This window comes from Arachis stenosperma, chromosome 3 (assembly GCF_014773155.1).
Source record: "Arachis stenosperma cultivar V10309 chromosome 3, arast.V10309.gnm1.PFL2, whole genome shotgun sequence".
In the NCBI taxonomy this organism is placed as follows: Eukaryota; Viridiplantae; Streptophyta; class Magnoliopsida; order Fabales; family Fabaceae; genus Arachis; species Arachis stenosperma.
The window spans coordinates 157,301,344-157,325,739 of NC_080379.1; the positions used below are offsets into that span (position 1 = coordinate 157,301,344).

Genomic DNA, 24,396 nt, shown 5'->3' on the forward strand with positions numbered 1-24,396 from the left:
AATTTTATTTAATTAACAAGAAATATAATATTCATTATTTACGAGTATTTGAGAACGAGACTGTTTTTGTCAATGTATTATAACTTATAACTTTAAATGATATAGTCTTTTTATACTCATCGTAGATTCGAATCTCCCCATCAATGACGCAAATTAAAGTGTTTATATTAAATCAAGGGTAGTGCTAGGGAGCCAATGGCCTAAACGTACAATGTGTACAATGAGCTAAATCTTTGTCCATGAATAAAATGAATATCACCTATATTATCCAGAATAACCATCCGGATACCAGGGATAATAAACATCATGTTATAAAATTACTCATCCCAAAAACTTAGGTTGATTTTGGAGTTCACCGAGGATAAAAAAAAAACCTTGACCTTTCGGATCTAGAACTCTAATACCATGTCATGAACCACTCATCCCAAAAGCATAACCTGACAGCACAATGTAACACTAATGTTCATATTTCTAATACTTTCTAAACCTCCATTGTACGCTTAGGCCATCGGCTCCCATTACTTTCTCTTAAATCAAATGGCATCAAGATATTACCCTTGCCCTCTCAGCTAAGTTACAAGTTACAAATTGATACCTACGGGAGGATCTCTTTTCAGTTCATTATGGTAAAGAAGGGGTTTCTACTTTCTACTGCTTTGAACCATGTTTCAAGGTCATCTCTTCAAATTCCTCTATCATTGAAGATACACATTGTGTCAGCCTAACTTCATTCATAAGATACTCCAATATATTTTTACATTTATCTACCATTGTACATATCAGGTTAGATGAGAAGATTAGGGTTAGTTGTATCTTGCATTTGTGATTCCATGATCGGGAGTTGTCATTGGTGTGTGTGATGGAGAGGAAGAAACCGTTATGATTTCTTGTAACTCAGAACTGTCAGTGTCAGTTACATCCTCACGTGCCTCATTTTCTTCGCTTTGTTTCTTGCTTTTACAAATCTGCTTAGCTAATGTAACCGCTCGTTTCCAAGGTGATGATTGCATGGTAGAAAGTAGGAAACATATGGTGGAAGTTGCACCAGAAATCACATACAGAATCCAGAAACTCCCAAGCTTCAAACTTTCTGTGTTGTTTGTGGTGACATTGCTAGCGCACTCTCCCATTGGGCTCAGCCATTTCTCTTCTAAGCTCTTTATTTCTCCCTGTTCTAAGAGCTGCAATATCGCTTTAGAAACATCTCTGGTCACCGGGGAGCCTTTCTGGAACATCTGTATCACAAAAGATTTGAATTTGATTCTATAGGTTATGGAAAATACAAGTTGAACATCGAGGAGAATTGTAGTGTGACTTACAAATCCAAGTCCTCCAAATCTGATGGCAGGGGTGGAGCCAGAGAAGCCCTTGCAGTATTTACTCATGTATACTTTTTCATAAGGGAGTTCAAGAAAAGCAGCTGCTATGGTGCCGTTTTTGAATACATCAACATAGCTGTATTCACTGCTAACATTTATGATGTTTTCTACCTTGAACCTCTCTACTCTCTCAAGGTATGTCCTAACAAAAGAATCTCCATCACAACCAATCTTCATGTTGTTCTTCTTCAGCCACTCGATGTCTGTGACATTTGGTTGCAGTTGTTGAACCGTGAGCATCGATGAAAGACTTGCAGTGTAGCTCGAGTTAAGGATCAGAACTAGAAAGAGCCAAGATACCATCACAACACGGCTTAAGTTGCTAGACAAGTTTTCCTCTGCATCATGTTACAATTAGGATTGGTTTACTCTAATGAGCATGGGTAAATATGATTGATCAATTCTGTTATTTTATTGAGGTATGTGAATGAATAATTGATACTTACTATGAGCAAAGAATAGGGAGGAGAAGGTAAACCAAAGTGCAGTGCTAAGTTGGCTCTTCCAGTTGCCATGAAACTCGGGATTTGATTCTCGCTCCAGGTACCACACTACCAACATTGTGTAGAACAAGATAGCAGCAGTTACCACCCACATTTGCCAGGTGAAAGGCTTCATGAACATCCATGCTGATTCATCTGACTTTGATGGAACTACCATTGACAATCCTGATTCTGCATATGGCACAGTGAAATCTACATATGGCATTCTGTCTGCTAGTAAGGTTATGTCCCCAACAACAGCCTCATAAGTCTTCCATGATTTCAATTCACATCACAGCCAGAAAGAAAAGATCTATGTCAGTAATCAAAATTAAACTTCAACTCTGCATATATCGAGTCAGCCAAGGTTTTGTGTCTTTTCAAATTATAACAAAACTTGGTAATATTAGGCTTTTGTTCCTTTTAATACAAAAAAACTTCTGAAAATGCACAAGAAATATGGACATATTATATGAACATTAGTGTGGACCTTTTTCAAATGCAGAACACCTTCAAATTCAAGCGAACATAAAAGCACCATGGATATGTTTTTACCTTGTTATAGACAAGTTGGACCAGGTCAGGATAGGTTCCATTGATGGGATAGTACTCATATGGCAAATCATAACCCAATAGTTCTAACACCTTATCAAAAATTTCAATGCAGAATCCACTATATATATTTGGCTTTCCATTCTCACCATAATCGACCTTGACAAACTTGGAAAATGAAGTTCTTCCTGGCACTGCAATTTTCATTGGATTTTCCTTAGTAGGCAGATTCCACCCTTTTGGAACTCTCGACAATTTCCCTGGCCAAATTACCACTCCACTTAAACCCTCTGTGTTCCTAGAAGTATCATTTCCACCTTCTCCTAATCTACTGGTAAATCCATGTTCTAGACTCCAAAAATCTAGTTCCCTATAACTCCTCCCACCAATATTAACAATCCTTAAGGTAGGGTTCTGCATGAGCTGCAATTCTTGAAATTGAATTTCTCCACTTAAACCAAGGAATTTGCTAGACAATATTCCTCTTAGTAAAGTCTTCCCACTACTGCTGCTACTACTATTGTGACTGGCTATTCTGTCCACTGCTTGTGCAACAATTTTAATGCTGTCATATGCTTGTAGACCGTAGAATCCTGGGTTGCGGTTATCTTCCTCGGTAAACTTGGAGTGAAATGTTCTCCGGAACTGAGCTTCAAAATCTTTATACTCTGTGCTATTTTCAGAGTAGTAGTTCTTGATCCCTATAGCCCCTTCCATATAGGAAATAGCAGACTTATTGACAGAATCCAATAGATTAGTTATACTCTCTGGAATTATCCAGACTGATTCTCTATCCACAAGACCCATTTGTGAAGCTTCTCTGAACAAATGAATCACCATATCTAATGATGATTGAAGAACAATGAACACCCGAGATTGCGTATTTTCAATTAGCTTTAGCAGCTCGTTGCGAAGAAATTCAGCAGGATCAGGCAGATAAGAAGGCGATGGAAGTGCTAAGCGATGCTCAATCATTGAACCTACATCTTGGAGTGCCTCAGATAGCATACCTACCATACCATTATCTCCACCGTAGCCATCATCTTCATAAATGGCTACTACTCTTTGCCAGCCATAAGCATAAACTATATCTGCTATGCATTTTGAATATGCAGTGCCCTTGTTATCTAGCCTCACCAAAAAAGGCCATCGATTTGCCATCAATGGTGAGCTAACAGAAGGTGCTGCGAAGGATATGACAGGAACTTGAGCCTGGCTTCCTAGTTCAGCTACCAAAGCTGCTTCTGTCCATGTTTGCATTCCCACAATCACTTCCACGTTCTGATTTTTAATCATATCTTCAGCTGCAAGAAATCAACATAGGGTTATGCACATTAATAAAGATATTTATGTTAGCTAAACAAAAGGAATATCAAACCTATTCTTTTTTCTTAGGCTCTGTTTGGTAATGAAACAGAAACAGAAACAAGAAAAATGTGTCTGTCTTTGAATCAAGATTTCTCTATTTTTTATCCACTTAAAAATCGAGGGACAAACGCATAATGTGTTCTGTTCTGTTTCGATATTTTCTGTTTGGTACTACTAAGTACTAACCAATGGAAGTGGCTTTTAAGGGATTCATGGTGGGGTTCTGAAAATGAAGAGCCAGTTTGTAGGTCTTTGAAGTGTTATTGTAACTTTGAGCTGCAATGTCCATGGCTACTAGCTGTTCTTTCCCAATACGCGAGTTAACATCGATGATTGCGCCTATAGATATGACTTTGTTGTCTCCATTAGCAGTAGCCTCAACTTGGAGAAGAAAGGAGATGAATAAATAGAAGTAGAGACAACAACTTCTTGCAGGTGCTTGAGAAAGATTTGAATGGAAATTCATTCTTGTGCTTCAGTGCTTGTGAATGATGCATAAGTACACGGCATATGCTATATAAAAGATAGATAGGAAATGAAAAAGAAACGATTGGATACCAATGATTCTGAAGGGTCCATGGAGAGATTTTGGACTTGGTCAAATATGGTGTGTTGAATAAGAATGGTTACAAGACTTAAGAAAGAAATACAGGTATGAGAATTGAGAAGTGGGCTTAACTGCAGGTAGGAAGCACAAAAGGTCGGTTTAGGATTCCAGAGTGTTGAAAGTTTCAATCAACCGGATCTTGAAGTTCAACCCAAATGATAGAGAATTTATGCTTCATACATTTACATTATTATATGTAAATCAGACTTTTATATGTCTGTATTTAACAAGTGGGCTTAAAGTTTTGTTTCCTATATATAATATAAGATGGGTATTAAGAACTAATATGTTTCAGTATTTTTAGCTATTGATTTTAAGTTTTAGCTATGTATATATATTTTACAATTAAAATCAATAGTAAAAAATACTAAAACACTTTAATCCCTGCCATACTTAAAATGTTTCTTATAGTATAATAAACGAAATTATGGGGATGCTTTCATGCAAATATTAAATTAGTACGTGACATCTCTGTGCCATAGAATCTGATACTTGGTTTATGAGTAGATAGAAGTATTGAACTTTCCTTAGTTTGGTTTTCTGCTCTATATGTTTATTTAGTTTCTTGGTTTTGGAACTTTGCAAGCTATATTTGCTGCAGTAACTCTTGAGTTTCTTCATTGATCCAAATAAATAAATAATAAAAAAGAACAAACTTTTTCATTATTAATAGTTTAATACAGGGGAAAGATAAAATAAAGGAGTTTAAAATTTTTTTTTTTATTTTGCGTTGAGTTAGCAAGTAAGTTGCTCAAACAAGATTTGCATGTAAGACTAATTCATGTATTGAAACTAAGTTACTAATAGTATAATAAGTGAACAAATTAAGAAACTACCGTAATATGAATTGAATTGAAGAACATAGAAATTGGAAGGTGAGTGGAAATTCTTGATTGAATTTTTTAGCACTTTAACATAACATCTGCACTTTCCAAGAAAAAACACGCGTGACTTATGAGACATCCACAAACCTCACAAATTGAAAGGCCAAGCAATTGTTTTCATTATGAAAAGTCTAGTCTTGTCTTGTGTATATGTTTGTTTCAGTTTTACAGCCGGTTTTCATATATAAATATAAATGATTTATCAATTCTAAAACCTTAAATTTAACTCAAATTCATGATATATCATTTACCAAAAATATCAATTCATGAATCGAAAATATTCATTCACATAACAAAATTATGATTTATGCTAATAACTTTGAAATTTGGCATATTTTTCTTCAAAAATGCTGTTATACACTAAAATTAGCTAATAAAATCAGTCATTATGTAATTGATTTTAATATACATATAGGTGGTAGCATAGTGAAATCTTCTTTCATAAGTAAGAATTTCATCGTTGTCTGTATTCATTAATAGAAAAAAGTCTAGAGAGTTAATTTCTTATATAGCCAATTTCAATCAATCTTTTTTTAATGACTTTTTTTACTCATTCTCTTTACAACTACATTTATCGAGATCTAAATCTGATTTCAATTTCAAACACATTTACTTATCTCTCTCATGACTTTCAATAAAACCATAATATTGACCTTTGGATATTTTATTTTATTTTCGAATATTTTTATTGAAGCTTCAAATATTCTTCCGGTGTGTAATTTTGGATGTTCATTTTAAATACTGTTATAAATAAAACTTAAAAAAATTGGCTGATTGACTAATAAATAATTGGTTCCCAAGTTGGATCTGAATGGAATAACTTATTGATATTTATTTTTTGCCATTGATGATATTTTTTCTTAATAAGAAATTGTTACGTTTGCTTCACAATAATTTCCTCTAATAAAATATTTAAAATTATTATTTGTATACTAAAATCGATTATCGCATATTTGTGCATAAATATATGTTATTTAACTCATTTTCATAATTTTATATTCTAATATGTATTTTATTTCAATGACTGATTTTAGTATAAAATCCAAACCGTAAAAGAATACTCTTAACAAATAATCTCCTCTGATATACTAATTAAAAGTTTAAAACAATATCCAAATTGTATACTATATTATATATGCTATGGCCTATAAAAGTCTCCATATATTGGTATATATTTTGATTTTTGACTCGTTCTAACAATTTTTACTTTAACATACATAATAATATAATATTCAAGTCAAGACGGAAAATGCCATACTAATTTCCTCCCCTCCCACGCTTCTAAGTTTTGCCACATTTTTTCTATATAGTAGAGGCGGTTTTGAATGAATTTAAACGCAAAAGAATAATAACAAGCAAAATAATTAAAGGTCAAATGTTAAGGTAACATAGTTGCAATATTGATACTTGATAGCATGCTGAATCAGTTACTTAGGAGTTATAGTTACCATAGACTTAGTTAATCCCTTTATTATGTAAATGAGCAACGTAGGATTTGGTTTAACTTTTAATTTAAAGCCTCACATTTTTTTCTCTATCTATTATGAGAAGAGAAGGCCGAAAATACTTATTTGTTGTTCCAACATCACCAATCAATAACTATGTATAGAAGGTGACACTCAACAACCTCAAGGCAAATTTCCAAAACACTTCAAAAATTTTCCATCGAAAACCAATGTTTCTACTTTACGAACGGAAAACCAACAAAGTTGTTAGTTGATGTGTTTTCTGCTCAGTTTCTAAGTCTATGTTTTGGGTGGATTAGGGAGCAACCTGATGAAAGTGATCGATGTGTGTGCTTAAATCAGATTATCAAAATTAAATACTGTTCATACACTGGCCCAACACTAAGACTCAGGTCCAAATACACCAAAAGGCCCAATCCAAAGATTGGCCTTCGTTATTCACCGACCTCTTTAGAAGAGGTCGGACTCAACACAGACTTCTTTCCAAAGAAGTCGGGCTCAAGAGATAGCTGGCAGATAACACTTATTCAAATAAGTAACTGCCCCTAAAATCTCTCTAACCACTTCTAGAAGCCATATCCCAACAATCCCTAGATAAAAGGGACGGTTATCCACCTAAAAAGGTGGCACTACTCCAACGGTGGTTATTGGATCACCACTATAAATACCCTGACACCCCTCAGGTATCTCTAAGTTCCAATACATTCTAAACCTGCTTAATCCCATGCTGACTTAGGCATCGGAGTGTCTTTGCAGGTACCACCCCCCATCTCTTGGAACACACAACTCGGAGGCGGCTCCCAGACGTAAACCAAGTCGGAGACCACACTCCTCCAGCGCTTGGGCCTCAAACAAGTCCAACCACCGTCCGGTTCTAGGTAAGCCCCGGAACATTGGCGCCGTTGCCGGGGACCCGGAGCTCAATCCTTGATAATGGCGGATGATCAACAAGATGGTCGGACAACCTCTCGACATGAATAAGATGAAAGCATGTTAAAAAGAAGCTGGAGTACAGTTTCTATGGATACCAGAAATCCCGTAAAAACTTCTCCCAATGGAGAGAGGATATCAAATAGGGATGATGATTCTACTTCTACAGTTAAATTGGATTAAATCAAACAAAAAGAGAAGAAAGCAACATCCCAAGGCTATTGTAGAAGGCAAACCAAGACGAACTCGAAAGCCAATTGAATAAAAGAATTTTCAATTCAGAAAATTCAATTGGCAAAAGAAGTTACGTGAAAAAAAAAAAGAACTCGAAAGCCAATTGAATAAAAGAATTTTCAATTCAGAAAATTCAATTGGCAAAAGAAGTTACTTGAAAAAAAAATGAACTCGAAAGCCAATTGAATAAAAGAATTTTCAATTCAGAAAATTCAATTGGCAAAAGAAGTTACGTGAAGAAAAAAAAAAGAGGAAAAGGGAACGTGACTAATCCCAACCTCTTCGTGAAATAGGATGGACAATGGCATCTGTGCCGACTTACAATCTCGGAAAAATCCATGATACCCACTCATGGAATGGAGCAGTTGAATGTTCCAAATACACAGGTTTTATAAATAAATAAAATATCCCATATTAGTCAGTAATTGAAGAAAAAAGGGAAAACGTTGTTGATAAAAACAATGAAACCTTTCTTTTCAACTTATGCCAAAAAGTGCAGCATCAATCCATTTGAATGCAACCCAATCCGACAATGAAGTGATGAATCCAGTTTTTCTTCATTGGATTCACATATCAATTACAACAGAGCAGTGAATAACACGAAAAATTCACTGGGTACATCTTTCGTTGGTTGCTCACAAATTACATCACTGCCAATGAATATGGAAAGAAATATTCCTGCGGTAGAATTTGATGTTGTTTGCACACCAATAAAGATGGATGTCTTCCAGGAAGAAAACTGGAATCTGATCCAAAGAAAAAAGAAAGTCGGAGCGACAAAGGCCCAGTCTTCATTGGAGGGAATGATGGTCAGACTTTTCTTCAAAGGTCAGATGAGCCGGGAGCTCACAAAGAAAATCCGACCTCTTTTAGAGAACTCACGAATAAAAGTCCGACCTCTTTTTAAAGGTCAGACTTTACAATAAGGTCGGATGAGTTGGGAGCTCACCAAAGAAAATCCGACCTCTTTTAGAGAGCTCACGAATAAAAGTCCGACCTCTTTTAAAGGTCAGACTTTACAATAAAGTCGGATGAGTTGGGAGCTCACCAAAGAAAATCCGACCTCTTTTAGAGAGCTCAAGAAGAAAAGTCCGACCTCTTTAAAAGGCCAGACTTTACAACAAGGTCGGATGAGCTGGAGCTCACAAAAAAAAACCGACCTCTTTTAGATCCCACGAAAAAAGTCCGACTTCTTTTAAAGGTCAGACTCTACAATGAGGTCTAAAACCTCATTGCTCAGAAGAATCCGACCTCTTTAGATCCGACAAGGAAAAAATCCGACCTCGTTTTGGAGTCTGTAAAAAATCCGACCTCTTTCACGATCAACTCTACAATGAGGTCAAAAGCCTCGAAGAATATCAGAAAGAGATTCCGACTTCTTTTAAAGATCAGGGTCTACAATGAGGTCGAAAACCTCCAAGCTTAGAAAGAAATTCCGACCTCTTTCCAAGCTTAGAAAGAAAAATCCGACCTCTTCTAAAGATCCAAGCTTATGAAGGTAATTTGACCTCCTCTGAGGATTCAAGTCTACAAATAAAAATCCGACTTCCTTTAAGAGCTTACAAAGAAAAGTCCGACTTCTTTCTTAAAACCAAAATCGGACGAAGAAAGGCCAACACCAAAAAAGATCCCAACAAAGTCACTTAAGACTTGAAAAAGAACTACTACAACATACTCGACTTACTCGAAAACAATCTACCTAGATTGTGCCATGTCTACAACAAAAGGGATACTACAGCTAAAAAGTGCACCTTACTTCCTGATGCACACCTTTTTGAAGTGACAAGATCCAAAGGGTGTAAGAAGTTATAAATACAAATCGTGGTCTAACCTCATTAAGCCACTTGTACTAAAACAAGCTGGCAAGGGGCAAACCTGAAACGAATTGCAAAAATAACTTGAGGACAGTGTGACCATAATCAAACATCAATACGAAGAGGATGTAAATCCGACCTCACAACAATTTGTTTAAAACAAATTGAAAAAAGGATGGCGATTTATAAGAATGCCTCCTCGAGTCAAGAGATAAGGATCCGACCTTACTAAGTTGACACAACAAGTATAAAACAAGTTATCCGACCTCCCAAAAAGAGAGTCCAAAATAACTTGTAGAAGTCACATAGCAACAAATAGTAAGATTCAAGAATGGCATGACTGAATACTCGAGTCCGGCTTTATGAAGCTCGACCTCGAGTAGGGGCACTGGCTTATCATGAAAGCTAAGTCCAAAATTATTAAAAACTAAAGGCAACATTCTACAATGATGCTAGAGCACGAAAGAAGAACGTGACCCCCTTCCAGAAGCCCGAGAGCAAACTCAGATAAGGAAAGAGCTCTTGAGACAAAGGATGGCTACGAGATTCGCCGCAAAAGACCTCATCTTGATAAGAAAAAATATCAGGCTACTGAGTGCGGGCAAATGAAAGCTGACAACAAAAGGATAGGACCCTACAAGATTACTGAGATCTTAGGAAAAGGTTATTACAAGGTGACTGACTTAAACAGCACCGAGCTACCAAGGTCGTGGCATGAAAAGGTACTAAAAACGAACTCTACTCCCTGATGTACTCTTTTTCCAACTTCATGATTTTTTCCCCAAAAATTAAAGGATTTTTTCTGAAGAAGGGTTTTTAACGAGGCATCGTAGTAGAGACTAAAGGATCATAGATAGTGAGAAACCCTTAGTAGCAATAAAAGTACCTTCGCAAATAAATAAAGATCTTTTATCTCTTATAAATTCCTTCTCGTTTTTCTTTCTTTCTACGAAACGCGCCGACTTAAGCTCGACAAAGCGTGAAAATCCCATGAACCGACCTAGATGGTCGTCAGGATAAAACGACGAGGTACAAGTCGGTGTAAAGAGGTTATAAAAGTCGATCGTAATAAACTCGGAAATTATCTGACTTACAAGTCGGAAAAACCGAGAAAAAGGGAAACGCATCGCAAAAATAACCTAAATCATAAGAGCTCAATAAATCAAAAATTGAGTATAAGGAATACAAAAAAGAGATCAGGAAACCTATTGAAAGCACTAAGGCAAAAGGCTGTCCCGAGTTATTAAGGAAAACTTAACTTAAAGAAAGGGACAGTCAGCCAAGAAAAAGGTTTTTCAAAATAAAGATCAAAAAGGTTTTTTCTAAGATTACTGAAATCTTAGAAAAGGGCTACTACAAAGTGTCTAACTTCGAGGGTGAAAAACTACCCAGGTCGCAACACACCGCCAACATAAGGAGATAAAACAATTCCTTATGAAAATTGATTTTCTACAATTAACACACACCAATTGAAGCTCGATAAACCGCGAAAATCACGGGCCGATTATATAGAAATCACCTGGATGAAGCGACGAGGAACCAATTGGTGGAAAGAAGTTACATATGCGAATTGGAAAGAAAACACCTCGAAACAGCTCGGGCCAAACGGGTTGAAAAAGTTGTGTTTAGAACAAGTCGCAAAAGTAACTTAACTAAATATGCCCCTTGAGGCATAAATACGATCTAACAACTCGATCCACACGGATAACAAATGGATCGTACAAAATCTCAAGCCCACAATCTCATCTCTACAAGTTCTAAAAGTAAACGACCTAGTCGTATAAAATGGAACACTTTCACAAAAACAAGTTGTTCCAAGAAAACTCGTTCTAGCATTCACAACAACATAAGGATAACTTGGATTAAACGAGTTATGCCAGTCAACCATATTTTCAACGAAATTGTGTTAAGCACAAGTCGTGTCTATCTAAAAGCAAAGCTTTAAAAGTGATTTGTATCAAAATGAATCACTTCAACCAAACGACTTGTATAGAAACGAGTTAAAAAGGAAGGATTGTAAACGTTTCTAAACAAAATCGAAACGTAAAAACTATCCTCCAAAACAACTTGGATAAAACAAGTTGTATCATACACAAGGACGACAACCTTGTAAAAACTAGAAAGGGGAGGGAATAAGCATATAATCCTTTCACCTAAGGCGCCAATTTATGCTCGACAAAGCGCAAAAATCACAAGCTGGCCTTTTCAATGGTCGCTCGGATAAAGCGACGAGGTATAAATTGGTGTCCAATGGTTATAATACGGCTTGATGATTTAAAACAACTCAAGCCCATGAGTTGAACAAAATCAAGTAAAAAATAACCATATGATCTAAGTAATTTGTATTAAAATAAATTGCGTAAAACAACTTGATATATAACAAGTTGTGCTTCAAAAAAGTGACTTGTATAAAAAACAAGTCATCTAGAAAACTCAGAATGAATGAGTTCAACAAAAAAATGCTTCATTCGAAAATCCTTTCTGCTTGATTGCTCGAGTCCGACTTCATAAAACTCGACCTCGAGCAGGGGCATAATGGATAAAGCAACGAAGTCCGATGGTTATAAAGATGATCTGATAGTTTAAAAGGACTCAAAATAAACAATTTGTACTTGAAACAAGTTGTGAAGTCCTAAAAAACAGCTCGAATTTAAATGAGTTGTATGAAATTAGATCAAGAAATAGCCACGTTTTAATTAAACGATTTGAAATGAAACAAATCGTAAGACCTTAAAACTACTCGCATCGAACGAGCTAGATGAGGTTATACTAAAAAATACGAGTTTTGAAATAAACGATTTGTATCAAAACAAGTCGTAAGAAATCAGAATAAGTTTCAGAAAGGTGATTTGTATTAAAACAAGTCATGTATCCTCAAAACAACTCGAATTGAACGAGTTGTACGAAACTAGAACAAGAAGTATTCTTTGGTTAAGTAAGATGTGCTAAAACCAATTATACAGAGCCTACAAGCCCGAGTTTAAATACTCGAATCCAACTCTTAAGAAAAAGAGATTGAACTCGAGTAGGGGCACTGTTCATACACTGGCCCAACACTAAGGCTCAGGTCCAAATACACCAAAAGGCCCAATCCAAAGATTGGCCTTCGTTATTCACCGACCTCTTTAGAAGAGGTCGGACTCAACACAGACTTCTTTCCAAAGAAGTCGGGCTCAAGAGATAGCTGGCAGATAACACTTATTCAAATAAGTAACTGCCCCTAAAATCTCTCTAACCACTTCTAGAAGCCATATCCCAACAATCCCTAGATAAAAGGGACAGTTATCCACCTAAAAAGGTGGCACTACTCCAACGGTGGTTATTGGATCACCACTATAAATACCCTGACACCCCTCAGGTATCTCTAAGTTCCAATACATTCTAAACCTGCTTAATCCCATGCTGACTTAGGCATCGGAGTGTCTTTGCAGGTACCACCCCCCATCTCTTGGAACACACAACTCGGAGGCGGCTCCCAGACGTAAACCAAGTCGGAGACCACACTCCTCCAGCGCTTGGGCCTCAAACAAGTCCAACCACCGTCCGGTTCTAGGTAAGCCCCGGAACAAATACTATATTGTCTTGACAATCAAATTTATTTTTTGAAAATATTCTCTATATGTTAGTGTATACAGGTTTATAAAAGATACACACACATAATTACATGAAAGTATATATATACTTGTAGGAAAAAAATCAGTAGCATATAAAAAGAGAGATCATTTTGCAAAGGAAGTTTATTTTTAATCATTTGAAATATAAAAAGTAATATCATTACAAATGTATGGTCCCGTAGCTCAGTTGGTTAGAGCGTTGGTCTTATGAGCCGAAGGTCGCGAGTTCGAGCCTCGCCGGGACCATTAGCTTTTTTAAGCTTGATAGATGCTATCTATTTATCTGCATTAGGACATGATCTATCACCATAGAAACAGTTAATTGCTCCAATAGATGAATACAAGAAAGCAAACACAAGATGAGAAGATATCATTCACAAAAAAGCAAACCCCCGTGAGAGGTTCACTATCAAGTATCAAGGTATTTTGTTATCACAGTTTGTTGTGCAGTGCTTGTCGCTGTAACTTTGCATTCACCAAAACTTTCCAACCAACAGTGTCACACTGTCACATAACAACGTTACGTTATTCTCTTGTCTCTCAGTCTCTTGAGACTAAACATGCACACCAATGGCCATCTCTTTTCTCTTGTGGGCCTTATGTTCTGCATAAATGGCTGGTTGATTCTTTGATTGAGAGAGAGAGAGTGTGTGTGTGCTTGTGTATGTACTGTTTGTTCTCTCTCCTTTTTGTTTGGTTTAGTTTGTATCTTTTTCTCCTTCCACATCATAATGTCAACAAATCAATGGTGGTGTAGGGGTCATGGCATCTCATATTCTACACCCACTCACCTTTTACTTCTGACCCTTCATCTCTATTTCTCTTTTCTCTTTTGAGCTTTCCTTGGACACTTCCCATTTCTTGGTAAGTCATTCTCAAGCAGATTCATCTTTGTTGGATCAACATGTATTTGGTTTCATACTTCCATTAATAAGTTCTTAATATGTATTTTTATCTTTGATCTGCAGTTTTGTTATTTCTTTTTTTGTTGTTCTGTATGGTAGGTAGATCATAGTTTCAACTAAAATTACTACCAGGGTTTATGTCCATTTGAAAGAAGTTACTTACTTCACATCAAGCATGGGTTCAGGCCATTGGTTTAAGACAATCATTCGATTAAGAAAATCAAAACAAAGCAGATCAAAGAAATCAAAGGTACAGCACACTTTCTTTGTGTCAATTTTACCTTCATTAATAACTCATCCTAGTCCAGGATTTCATTGCATGAGAGTCAAAATGATTATGTAAAACTATGTAGTACCACTATGTAGAGAGATTTGAAGTTCATGTATGTCTTACTACCAACAAGGCCGATACAAATGAAGTTTTAACTTGATTAGCATCAAGTCCTTAATTACAATGATATGAAATCTACTTCATATGAGGGTTGTTCACTTTTAAGTTCTAACAAGAAAGTTTCTATTTCCATACATCTGCTAATAATTTGACATAGGGATCTTTAGCTTCATTGAAGATAAAGAATAATACAGAAAGAGAGTCTAGTGGTTCAGCAAATGGAACTAGTACTGCAAGTGAAAATCTTGTGTCCTCTGGGGTACCACTTGAAACTATTGCTGCAACAAGAATACAGATGGCATTCCGGGCATACAAGGTATGTCAAAAATTCAGAGTAACAATTTGAGATCATTGATTTAGCACCTCCCTGCCAAGCATGCTTCCCATTTCATATTTTGTTGTTCAACTCTGGATAATATGCTTAACATTTATTTACAGATCTTTCTTAAAGCCATCTACTTTTTTTTCGTTTTACCAAGACGACATTCGAATTCTACAGGCTAGAAAATCTTTAGGCCGATTAAAAGGATTGGCAAAACTAAAGATTCTGACAGAAGGTTACTCTGTTAGAAAACAAGCTACTACAGCCATAAATTATCTTCATTCATGGAGTAAGATACAGACAGATATTAGAGCTCGCCGAATCTGTATGGTGACAGAAGACAGGATCAGGCGGAAGAAACTGGATTCACAGCTAAAGCTTGAAGCAAAGCTCCATGATCTGGAGGTAACCTTCCCATACATTGTGGTATGCTAGCTTGTAAAGCTAGAAAGTTTTCATAAAGGAACATTTTCCCTTTTTAAAACAAATGCTTCTTTACAGAACACTTTTTACAATGTGATATTACCTAGTGAAAATCTTGTTAATGTACTAATTTTATTAAAGTCAATAGATAGATGAACTTATTTGAACCCCTCTTTAGATACTCTCTTATCTGATTCATAGGTGGATTGGTGTGGAGGCCCTGAAACCATGGAGGAAATCGTTGCAAGGCTACATCAGAGAGAAGAAGCAGCAGTTAAGAGGGAAAGAGCCATGGCTTATGCCTTTTCTCATCAGGTAGGTTAACACCTTAGAACATGAGTCTCATCTGAAGTGCATGATCTTGTTTATTTCCCCTGACACAACTGAAAGCCAATTATATATACACACAGTGGAGGGCTAACTGTAGTCAGAGTCAAGGGCTAGGCAGTTATGAACTTGGCAAAGCTAACTGGGGTTGGAGCTGGAAGGAGTGCTGGATTGCGGCTCGCCCGTGGGAAAGCCGCATCCCCAACCTAACCGTGAGTCCCAAGAAAGCTCAAAATAAGTACTCAAGCCAAGGTCAGAAGGATAAGAACGCATTGACACCAAATGAACAAGTTTCAGTTAAAGCTCCTTCACCTAATGTAAAAGGCACTCCTCCTTCTTTAGGTAGTGCAAAAGGGTCTACAAAAGCTAGGAGACTATCTTACCCAACCACACAGAACATGGTGGTGCATGAAGGAAAGCAATGAAATCTCATGTGGCTGGCACTCATAATATGCAGTTTTCATTTAATTCAAGCCTATTGTGTAACATTTTTTTTCCTTCCTTGTGTTTTTATGTTACTTCAGTGTTCCAAATTGATCAAATATTCACAAAATTAGAGAACCAACAGACTTGTCTTTCTAAAAAGAGTAGACATTCAAACTGTAATATCAAGCTTATGACATGGACTAATTTCCCTTAGCAACTGGGCCCCTGGTTTTCATATTATATGGCAATAATTACTTGGATTTATATGCTTTCCACCAAACATCCATTGACCACCCAGCCACCTAAAAGGCTAAAAATTATTATTGTCTTATTTTTTTATTTTAATAATTTAGTTCCCATAAATTTTAACTTCCAAATTAATTCTGAATTTTTTATTTTTAGACAAATCATTCTTCGCATTATATTTTTTTTCCGGAGTGTTTGAGGCTAATCATAATAGGTTCTTCTGCCAATTCTGTTATCACTGAAGAAGAAATGGTAAACTCAACCACCATAACAATTAACATACTAATGTTCCATATCTTCAAAAATGTATCAACATAAAAGTGGGGAAAAAAGTCAAAAACCATAATTATTTGATATAGCATGTAATATAGTATAGGCGATAGCAGCTAGCGCACACATGGTTTCCATTCTGAGAGCGTTATTATCAACACCGTTATTATTACCCAGAGCATCTCTCTCCAAATTCATGGATTCTTCTTCTTCTTCTTGTTCTTCCAACTTCCACGAAGGAGGATCCCAGAAGCTTCGGGCTTTGGCGCAGCAGCTCCGATTCTACAAGCCACCGCCTTTTTCGGAGGAGGTTGAGGAACAGAGCAATGAAGAAGAGTGTGGGAGCGGTAAGGTTGTTTCCCAAGTGGGATTTCCTGAATCGGCCACACCAGTGGCTCAGAACCCTGAAAAGTTCAGACCAAAGAGGGCTGCTGTTTTGATCTGCCTCTTTGAAGGGGATGCCGGTGATCTTAGGGTTATACTCACTAAGCGCTCTTCTAAGCTCTCCTCTCACTCCGGTAGGTCCTGTATTTTTTGAGAGTGGTTGTTTGTTTGCAGGTCAATTGTTTGAGAAATTGTCTCAAAGAGATTAATTTTGAATTTTTGTTATGGTGATCATATGATAGGGTAGCATCATGTGTACATATGTAATACAATATTGAATTGGATAATTGTGTATCAAAATTAAATCTTCGTGTAAATTCAGCTTAATTAGTTTTGCAATTAAGGTTCTGTGAATTAAGTGTTCAGGTGAAGTGGCTTTGCCCGGTGGGAAAGCAGAGGAAGGGGATAAGGATGATGGGGACACTGCAAAGAGAGAGGCAAAGGAGGAAATTGGGTTGGACCCTGAACTTGTCAATGTTGTTACTGTTCTTGAACCATTCTTGTCTAAGGTGTGTGTTCTATTTTATTTGATACTTGGATAATTTGATAGACAGATCCCTGGCTTGCTTGTGTTTTTAAAGCAAAACTGTGTATTCTCCAGTTGTGTGTGATTTGGATTTTAGCTGTAGAATTCTGACACTTTTAAGAGAATGTTGATTTTTGGTTTCCACAGGTCACTGATTGGTGAAACTCAGGGTTCTTGATTTATTTTGATTATGCAACTAGATGATTTCAGTAAAATAGTAATTGTTAATTAATGTTAATGTGATTATTGTCTTATATACTAATTGCTTCATAAGATATTGACGTCTGTGTAACTCTAATGACTCGTCAATGGGTTGATAATGAGATACATCCCCTTTGTTATGATTGAGGGGTTATGATTCAGTTCCAATTCACTCGTTATTTCTGGAAATAGAAATCTATAAATGATATGCTAGAGGATCCTCATTTCTATGCATATTTCATTTCACTAGTTAGTATAGTCACCAGCTGTTATTTAATCTGTAACAACTGATGTTAGATGATTTGGACTCCTTTTAGTTAGGCTAAATCTCATCTTCTTCAGATTATAAGTGTTTGATAGGAAATTTACCAGCAGCTCCCTATCATGCTTCTTTTGTAGCACCTCCTCAGAGTGGTTCCAGTCATTGGCATACTTCATGACAAGAAAGCATTCAAACCGGTTCTAAATCCTGCAGAAGTGGACGCAGTATTTGATGCACCTCTGGAGATGTTTCTGAAGGTGCGGTCTAGTTTCTTTCTCTGTGTCTTCTAAATTATTGACATTTCTTTTACAGGTTTTCTGATGATGTTGCTTGAATCAGGATGAAAATCGGAATCAGGAGGAGAGGGAGTGGATGGGAGAGAAGTATTTGATACATTACTTCGACTATGAAACTGAGCATACAAACTACCTCATATGGGGTTTAACTGCTGGTATATTGATTAGGGCTGCGTCAGTTGTGTACAAACGGGAACCAGCTTTCATGGAGCAGAATCCTAAATTCAAAGTTCCAAAGGTTTTAACTAAGGATACTGTAATGCGTTGAGTTCAATATTTACTGTAACTTGTCATTAATATTTGTTCGTCCTACAATAATATTTTACACAGCTATAAATTTCTTGAGTCAAAGGAAGCTGTTTTATATTTACTGAAAGAAAGGAAAAGGGTATGATGAAGTTGAGGGTTTCGAGACCACTTAAGAAGGCGCGGATATCAACGAATCCTAGAAGCATTTCCTGAATATTGTTCTTTTTCCTCAGGTACCATGGTCAGTTTGTTTTGTCATCTCCAGGATTCATGGTAGTCTTACTCATGTGTTGTGTGTCTGATACTCTGATCCAGTGCCTGATTACACCATTGATAAAGAAAGTAACATTTATGGGTCTAGATGTTTGGTTTTTTTTTTTCTGTTGAAATTGAATTTATAGGTTACAATATAATTAGGCTTAATTGTCACTTGTTATGTAAGAAAGAGCCGCATGCCATGTACCATCCTACACTGACTACGTAATGCTGGGTTAAGGTTGGAGGGCGTATAGTAGTTATTTTATGACTTTTGAGTTGAACTTTATATGTTCAACACTAAAAGTTTGTGACGACCCACTGTAAATCGTGGTAAATGCCAGATGAGTACTGCCTGGACGCTTGCTGATAAATGCATCGTGCAACAGAACAAGGAAAACTACCGAATAATATAGATAGAGATTATGGTGTGTGGACAATTCTTTATAAAGGTTAGAAGATGATATTTACATTTTAGCAAGAGTACTGCAAAGCACTCAACCCCCACACCCAAAACAACCCCCCCCCCCCCCCTTCTGCTTTTTGCCTCTTCTGCCCTCCCAAAAAAAAAAAAGAAATCTATAAAATAAGGAAGCACACTCCTTTTATTGATGTAAAGTCCAAACTGAAAACACAAAAGGCCTAGGTATTAGAATTGAGATTAAATGGACTTAATTCAACCACAAAAATTAACTCATGAAATGAGAGATGTCTTAAATGTATAAACTCTCTACAAATGAGATAATATTCAGTTTGTTCTCTAAAATTTGAAGGCAGGATTAAATTGACTCCTAAAATGTCAATTGATCCAAATCGGATTTTAATATTTGTAATTATAATTCACATTAGTCCCTAAGTTCATATTCGTACGAGGCATTGCTATTTTGGCATGTTAACTTATTAGATTCGATAAAACAAAACGTTATTTTATATTGATACTCAATCTTTAAAAAAATGATGTCATTTTACAATGACGGAGGTAGATGTGTTTTAACCTCGTTCGCGTAAAACGATGTCATTTCGTTGAAGATAAAATGCCAATATAAAACGATGTTATTTTGTACCAAATCAACATACCATTAATGGAGATGAGCATAGTGATTAATATAAATTTGAGGGTCCAATTTAGATTAATTTAAATTTTAAAATTCAATTTGGGTATTAACTTCTCTAATGACTTTATCTTTAAAGTTTTGTTTGTTTCTAGAATAATTAGACATTAAAATTAAAATTTCACTTTTAGGATACAATTTCAATCTCCTCACGAACTAAAGTTTATTGAGATAGATACTAAAATTTTTTATAATATTTCTTTTTAAAAATTCGCTTGTTTAACTTTTCAAATTTCAATTTTAAGTTTTTAACCCTCGGTGATTGATGAGAGGCTGATGACTGAACCAAAATTATAAGAGAGGAGGGGGAAGGCACAGCACTGGCGGGTTGAATACCTTCGTCGCCATCAACGCAAAAAGGAAGAGGAAGAGTGAACGAGAGAGAGGAGAATGCTGGTATAGAGAGAGAGAGAGAGAGAGAGACCGACCGTGCCGGCGAGCAGGGGAGAAGAGGAAGAAGGCGACGACGGCCCAGGAGGACGCCGCCATTGCCATCGCTCAAATAGAGAGAGCTAGCCGAAGAAAACAGAAATAAAAAAAGGAGCATTTTGAATACAAATTGAAGGAGCTTAAAAAAATGTGCACAAATCGAAGAGGAAGCAAAAGAAATTGATGTTTCTGAAGGGGTTGTAAAAAGCAAATGTGCAAAATATGACGAGCCTCTAGCTATTGCCGCCCGAGATTGGAGATCTTTGCAAGTTTATCAGGCTTCAAGACTCCCAAGTGGAATAATCATTGTCGAGAACGGGGAAAGGGAAAATGGATTAGGGTTTATTTTGTTTTTTCCAATTAGGTATTTAAGTAATTTTATTTGTAGCAATCTTTATATTTATATCTTAAACTAAATAGGATACTAAAACATAAGATAATCCTGTACACCTTAAATCAAACACAATCCTAAAACAAAATTTAGTTATGTCTCTCAATCACAATTCTCCTTCTAAACGCAGAGATGTAGAACTTGTACTACCAGAATTTGTTTATACATGAATGTCCCAGGACAACAGATGAAAATGTAAATAGTAAGGTGATAATAATATCTTTAGTGAATACTATATGGCATATAATGTTTATATGTTATTCCACAATCAGCTAAATACCTCGTAAAATTTCTCAATAACAAGTAAACCTGAGTCTATCGATTCCAAGGGATCCTTTCTAAGCCTGTGCCTCAAGCAGTTAGGGATGACAGTAGCAATATCCTCTGCGCTTACTTTGTCTCTTCCCTTCAAAGCAGCAAGAGCTTTTGCAGCCCTATTGGTTACTATGTCTCCTCTTAATCCATCCACATTCAAGTCAGCACAAACCTTGGAGATCTTCACCTTGAGATCCTGATCAATTTGAACAGATGGGAGGGCACTCCTTGCTGAGGCAATTTGTTGCTGGAGCTTATCTTGCTCAGCTTTGTAGGAATCTCGGAACTCCTTTGGATTCTTGTCGAATCTAGCCCTCTCCTCCACAATCTTCACTCTTAGCTCCGCGTCCCTCACAGTCCCAACTTGAGCATGCATTCCAAACCTGTCCAGCAGTTGAGGCCGGAGCTCACCTTCTTCCGGGTTGCCTGAACCAATGAGTATGAACCGAGCTGGATGTGAGATTGAAATTCCCTCTCTCTCCACTGTGTTCCAACCTGATGCGGCGGAATCCAATAAGACATCCACCAAGTGATCATCCAAAAGATTAACTTCATCAACATATAGTATTCCCCTGTTGGCTTTAGCCAGTAGGCCAGGCTCAAATGCCTTCACACCCTCAGTTAGTGCTTTCTCAATGTCAATTGTCCCACACACTCTATCTTCTGTAGCACCCAATGGCAAATCAACCATGTTAATTTTGGTGTACACAACCTCGAGTTGCTCTCCTTTCAGCACCCGCTCTCTCACTTCAATGCCCATGAATTCCGGATCTTGAGGATCTGAATTGTATGGGTCACCAGCAACAACCTTGATCTCAGGAAGCAAATCAACCAGTGACCTAACTGTTGTGGATTTCCCAGTTCCCCTATCCCCCATGATCATCACACCACCAATCTTGGGATCGATCACATTTAGGAGAAGGCAAAGCTTCATCTCATCCTGTCCAACTATAGCAGAAAATGGGTACACCGGCCTCTGGCTCTCTTTAGAAGCAATCTTCTGAGCCTGAATATGATAAGATCAGAGAGTTGGAAAGCACATACAGATAAAAAAAATTAAGAACTACAAAGACCAGATTCCTTGTTTGTAATGGACTTTCAAATATATATCAAGTGTAGCCTTTACAGGAACAACAATGGGAAGCTATGGTATTATACACTATGGTATAAAAATTTAAAAAGGAAAGGATTTATACACTATGGTATTATACACATAAGCTTCGTATCAAGTGTTTTATACATATTAAGTTCGATCAATGCTTCCCCTGACTATGAATCCAAAGCCGAAAACTAGTAGTTTTAAGATTTTACAAAGCATTTTACTTTCCATGTATGAATAATGGAAGAAACTCTGTCATAAAAACTGGAATATCCCTTATGTACCTGTTCTACAGAGTTAACTTCAGTGGCAACACTGGCAACTGAGAATTGAGGCCTTCCCTTTATGCCATGAAATCCAATTCGTCCGTAAAACTTGCGCCCAAATACCTGCCCTGCAAAGCCAAAACCCATCCAATATCAATAACAAGTTATACAGTACCTGCAAGCGCAACAAGCACCCACCTTTCATTTCCATGTAGAAACTCCCCAAGCTGATAAAAGTTAAAGAGATTCGGCACAAAAGAACAGATATGAAATGGGTTTTCCTATTAGGCTATAAACACCCAAAATAATGGGAGGACAAAAAAAAAACAGAAAAAGTCTTGGGGCCAACAATTTTTAATATTTTTAGCCATCATTTGACCAGCATAAATACTAAATTGTATTTAACAAATAAAAATTTTACTAATTTATGTATGCAAACCCTGAAAAATGTGAGTGCAAACTATATCGATTCATGTGTACAAAACTCTAATAAATATAAGTGAAAACATTATACTTCTTGTGTGCAAAACACCTGTAAATATGGGTGAAAATTATTGCTGGCCTTGGCCAAAAATGATAATATTTGCTGGCCATGTAAATTGGGATATGATATAGGTTACAAATAGTGAAGTGTCTGTTAATGAATTGTACCTGTGGTTAGAGAGAGAGCGTGGACAGAAGGGGAAGATTGGCATCTGGAACGAGAAGGAAAGAGTGCAATTGAGGAAGTGCCGAGCATGGACGCCATATTCAGTTAGTATGCAGTAGCTCTACATGGTTAAGGTTAACCAAAAAACCAAACCTGATTTCAGTTAACTAGAAATTTGATTTAGGTTAGTAAATAAAACTGGTTTTAAATGAGAAAACCGGTTATTAACCAATTACACAAGTAACAAACCGATTACGAAATCAGCTATACACTTGAATGAGAGTGTGATGAGCACTGAAATCAGCAAAGACTTGAATCCGAACAGAGGCTGAAGAAGAAGGAATGTGTTGAGCACTTCACTGAACGCGCCAAAACAAAATCAATCTCATTATCACATTCTTATTGTTACTGTAATAATTGTTAAAATCATATTAATCACAATTATTTATTGTCAAAGCATTAAAAAGAAGGGTGACTGGCGGAGTGAAGATGTACCCGAAGGGGAGAGAGGAAGCGGAAGAAATGGCGGAGCAGAAGCAGATGCGAATGGCGGAGAAGCACAGGCAAAGACGGAGCACCACCGACCACTAACGTAGTAAACACCACGGCGAACGTGAGGGGAAGGAGCTGAAGCAGCAGTGGCGGCGAGCACAGGAGGAGCAGAGGCCGGAGAGTGTCTCTGGTGAAAAGTGCAAACAGGTTTGAGGGTGAGGCTACCTGAGGATAAGAAAGTGGATGATTTCGCATTTGCAATATTCGGGTCACATCTCCTTTTTCCTTTTTTATTTCAATTTTTTTTATAAATTTTCTCATTTGTTATTTTTTGTTTTTTAACCAACATGTATTATTTTGTCCTCTGGTCACTCATTTAAGCAAGCATAAGAAATTTAAATTTCCACTTTATATATAGCAACTCAATTTCCATTTTATATATAGCACCTTATTTGACCAATAATAAATTTTCAAATAAAACTTAAATTCGTGATAAATTAGTCTTTAATCTATGAGACTAGAAAATATCATAAACAAAAAATAAATAAATAAACGCAACTAACTTAGATTTAACTAGTGATTAGCTCACTCGTTAGTTTAAGTAATATTTAAATTTTATCTTGTGCATATAACAAGTAATTAGACAACAATAAACTTTTAAACAGAATTTTAATTTGCAATGAATCAATCTTTAACTCTTTTAATTTGCAATGAATTAATCTTTAACATGCTAAATTAAATAATACCATAGAAAAAAATATACAAATAGCACGTGATGAAGAATAAAATTTTAATAAAAATAATATACAGATGGCTTAAATATTACCACA

At 36.5% G+C, this 24,396-nt stretch overlaps 4 protein-coding genes and 1 non-coding gene across 16 annotated transcripts; 3 read left to right on the forward strand and 2 right to left on the reverse strand.

Annotated features, from left to right (window-relative positions):
- Positions 1-130: 130 nt before the first annotated feature.
- LOC130966726 (glutamate receptor 2.7-like) lies at positions 131-4,527 on the reverse strand. The gene is made up of 5 exons (XM_057891550.1): positions 3,968-4,527; positions 2,417-3,717; positions 1,826-2,132; positions 1,320-1,717; positions 131-1,235 (listed from the first exon to the last, which is right to left on the reverse strand). The coding sequence occupies exons 1-5, from the start codon at positions 4,245-4,247 to the stop codon at positions 804-806; spliced, it is 2,718 nt and encodes a 905-aa protein (XP_057747533.1). The 5' UTR covers positions 4,248-4,527; the 3' UTR covers positions 131-803.
- Positions 4,528-13,502: 8,975 nt separating this feature from the next.
- On the forward strand, positions 13,503-13,576 carry TRNAI-UAU (transfer RNA isoleucine (anticodon UAU)). Its single transcript has one exon. It is a non-coding gene; the product is annotated as a tRNA-Ile (tRNA).
- Positions 13,577-13,984: 408 nt separating this feature from the next.
- LOC130970287 (protein IQ-DOMAIN 9-like) lies at positions 13,985-16,332 on the forward strand. Of its 7 annotated transcripts, none has more exons than XM_057896323.1 (6): positions 13,985-14,194; positions 14,368-14,485; positions 14,784-14,942; positions 15,065-15,353; positions 15,573-15,686; positions 15,782-16,332. In XM_057896323.1, exons 3-6 carry the CDS (start codon positions 14,845-14,847, stop codon positions 16,121-16,123), a joined length of 843 nt encoding a protein of 280 aa, XP_057752306.1. In that variant the 5' UTR covers positions 13,985-14,194; positions 14,368-14,485; positions 14,784-14,844; the 3' UTR covers positions 16,124-16,332. The 7 variants fall into 7 exon arrangements, with proteins under 7 accessions (XP_057752306.1, XP_057752304.1, XP_057752308.1 ...); XM_057896321.1 differs by having other exon boundaries at positions 15,126-15,353; XM_057896325.1 differs by having other exon boundaries at positions 14,794-14,942.
- Positions 16,333-16,535: 203 nt separating this feature from the next.
- On the forward strand, positions 16,536-19,158 carry LOC130970401 (nudix hydrolase 15, mitochondrial-like). 2 transcript variants are annotated; one of them, XM_057896478.1, is made up of 5 exons: positions 16,536-17,158; positions 17,391-17,533; positions 18,151-18,270; positions 18,353-18,547; positions 18,640-19,158. In XM_057896478.1, the coding sequence occupies exons 1-5, from the start codon at positions 16,768-16,770 to the stop codon at positions 18,643-18,645; spliced, it is 855 nt and encodes a 284-aa protein (XP_057752461.1). In that variant the 5' UTR covers positions 16,536-16,767; the 3' UTR covers positions 18,646-19,158. The 2 variants fall into 2 exon arrangements, with proteins under 2 accessions (XP_057752461.1, XP_057752460.1); XM_057896477.1 differs by having other exon boundaries at positions 16,537-17,158; positions 18,353-19,158.
- A 1,777-nt stretch (positions 19,159-20,935) lies between these two features.
- Positions 20,936-23,844, reverse strand: LOC130969206 (magnesium-chelatase subunit ChlI, chloroplastic). Of its 5 annotated transcripts, none has more exons than XM_057894845.1 (5): positions 23,570-23,844; positions 23,345-23,433; positions 23,077-23,195; positions 22,444-22,553; positions 20,936-22,066 (listed from the first exon to the last, which is right to left on the reverse strand). In XM_057894845.1, exons 3-5 carry the CDS (start codon positions 23,171-23,173, stop codon positions 21,014-21,016), a joined length of 1,260 nt encoding a protein of 419 aa, XP_057750828.1. In that variant the 5' UTR covers positions 23,174-23,195; positions 23,345-23,433; positions 23,570-23,844; the 3' UTR covers positions 20,936-21,013. The 5 variants fall into 5 exon arrangements, with proteins under 5 accessions (XP_057750828.1, XP_057750826.1, XP_057750829.1 ...); XM_057894843.1 differs by having other exon boundaries at positions 23,324-23,433; XM_057894846.1 differs by having other exon boundaries at positions 23,304-23,433.
- Positions 23,845-24,396: the final 552 nt, after the last annotated feature.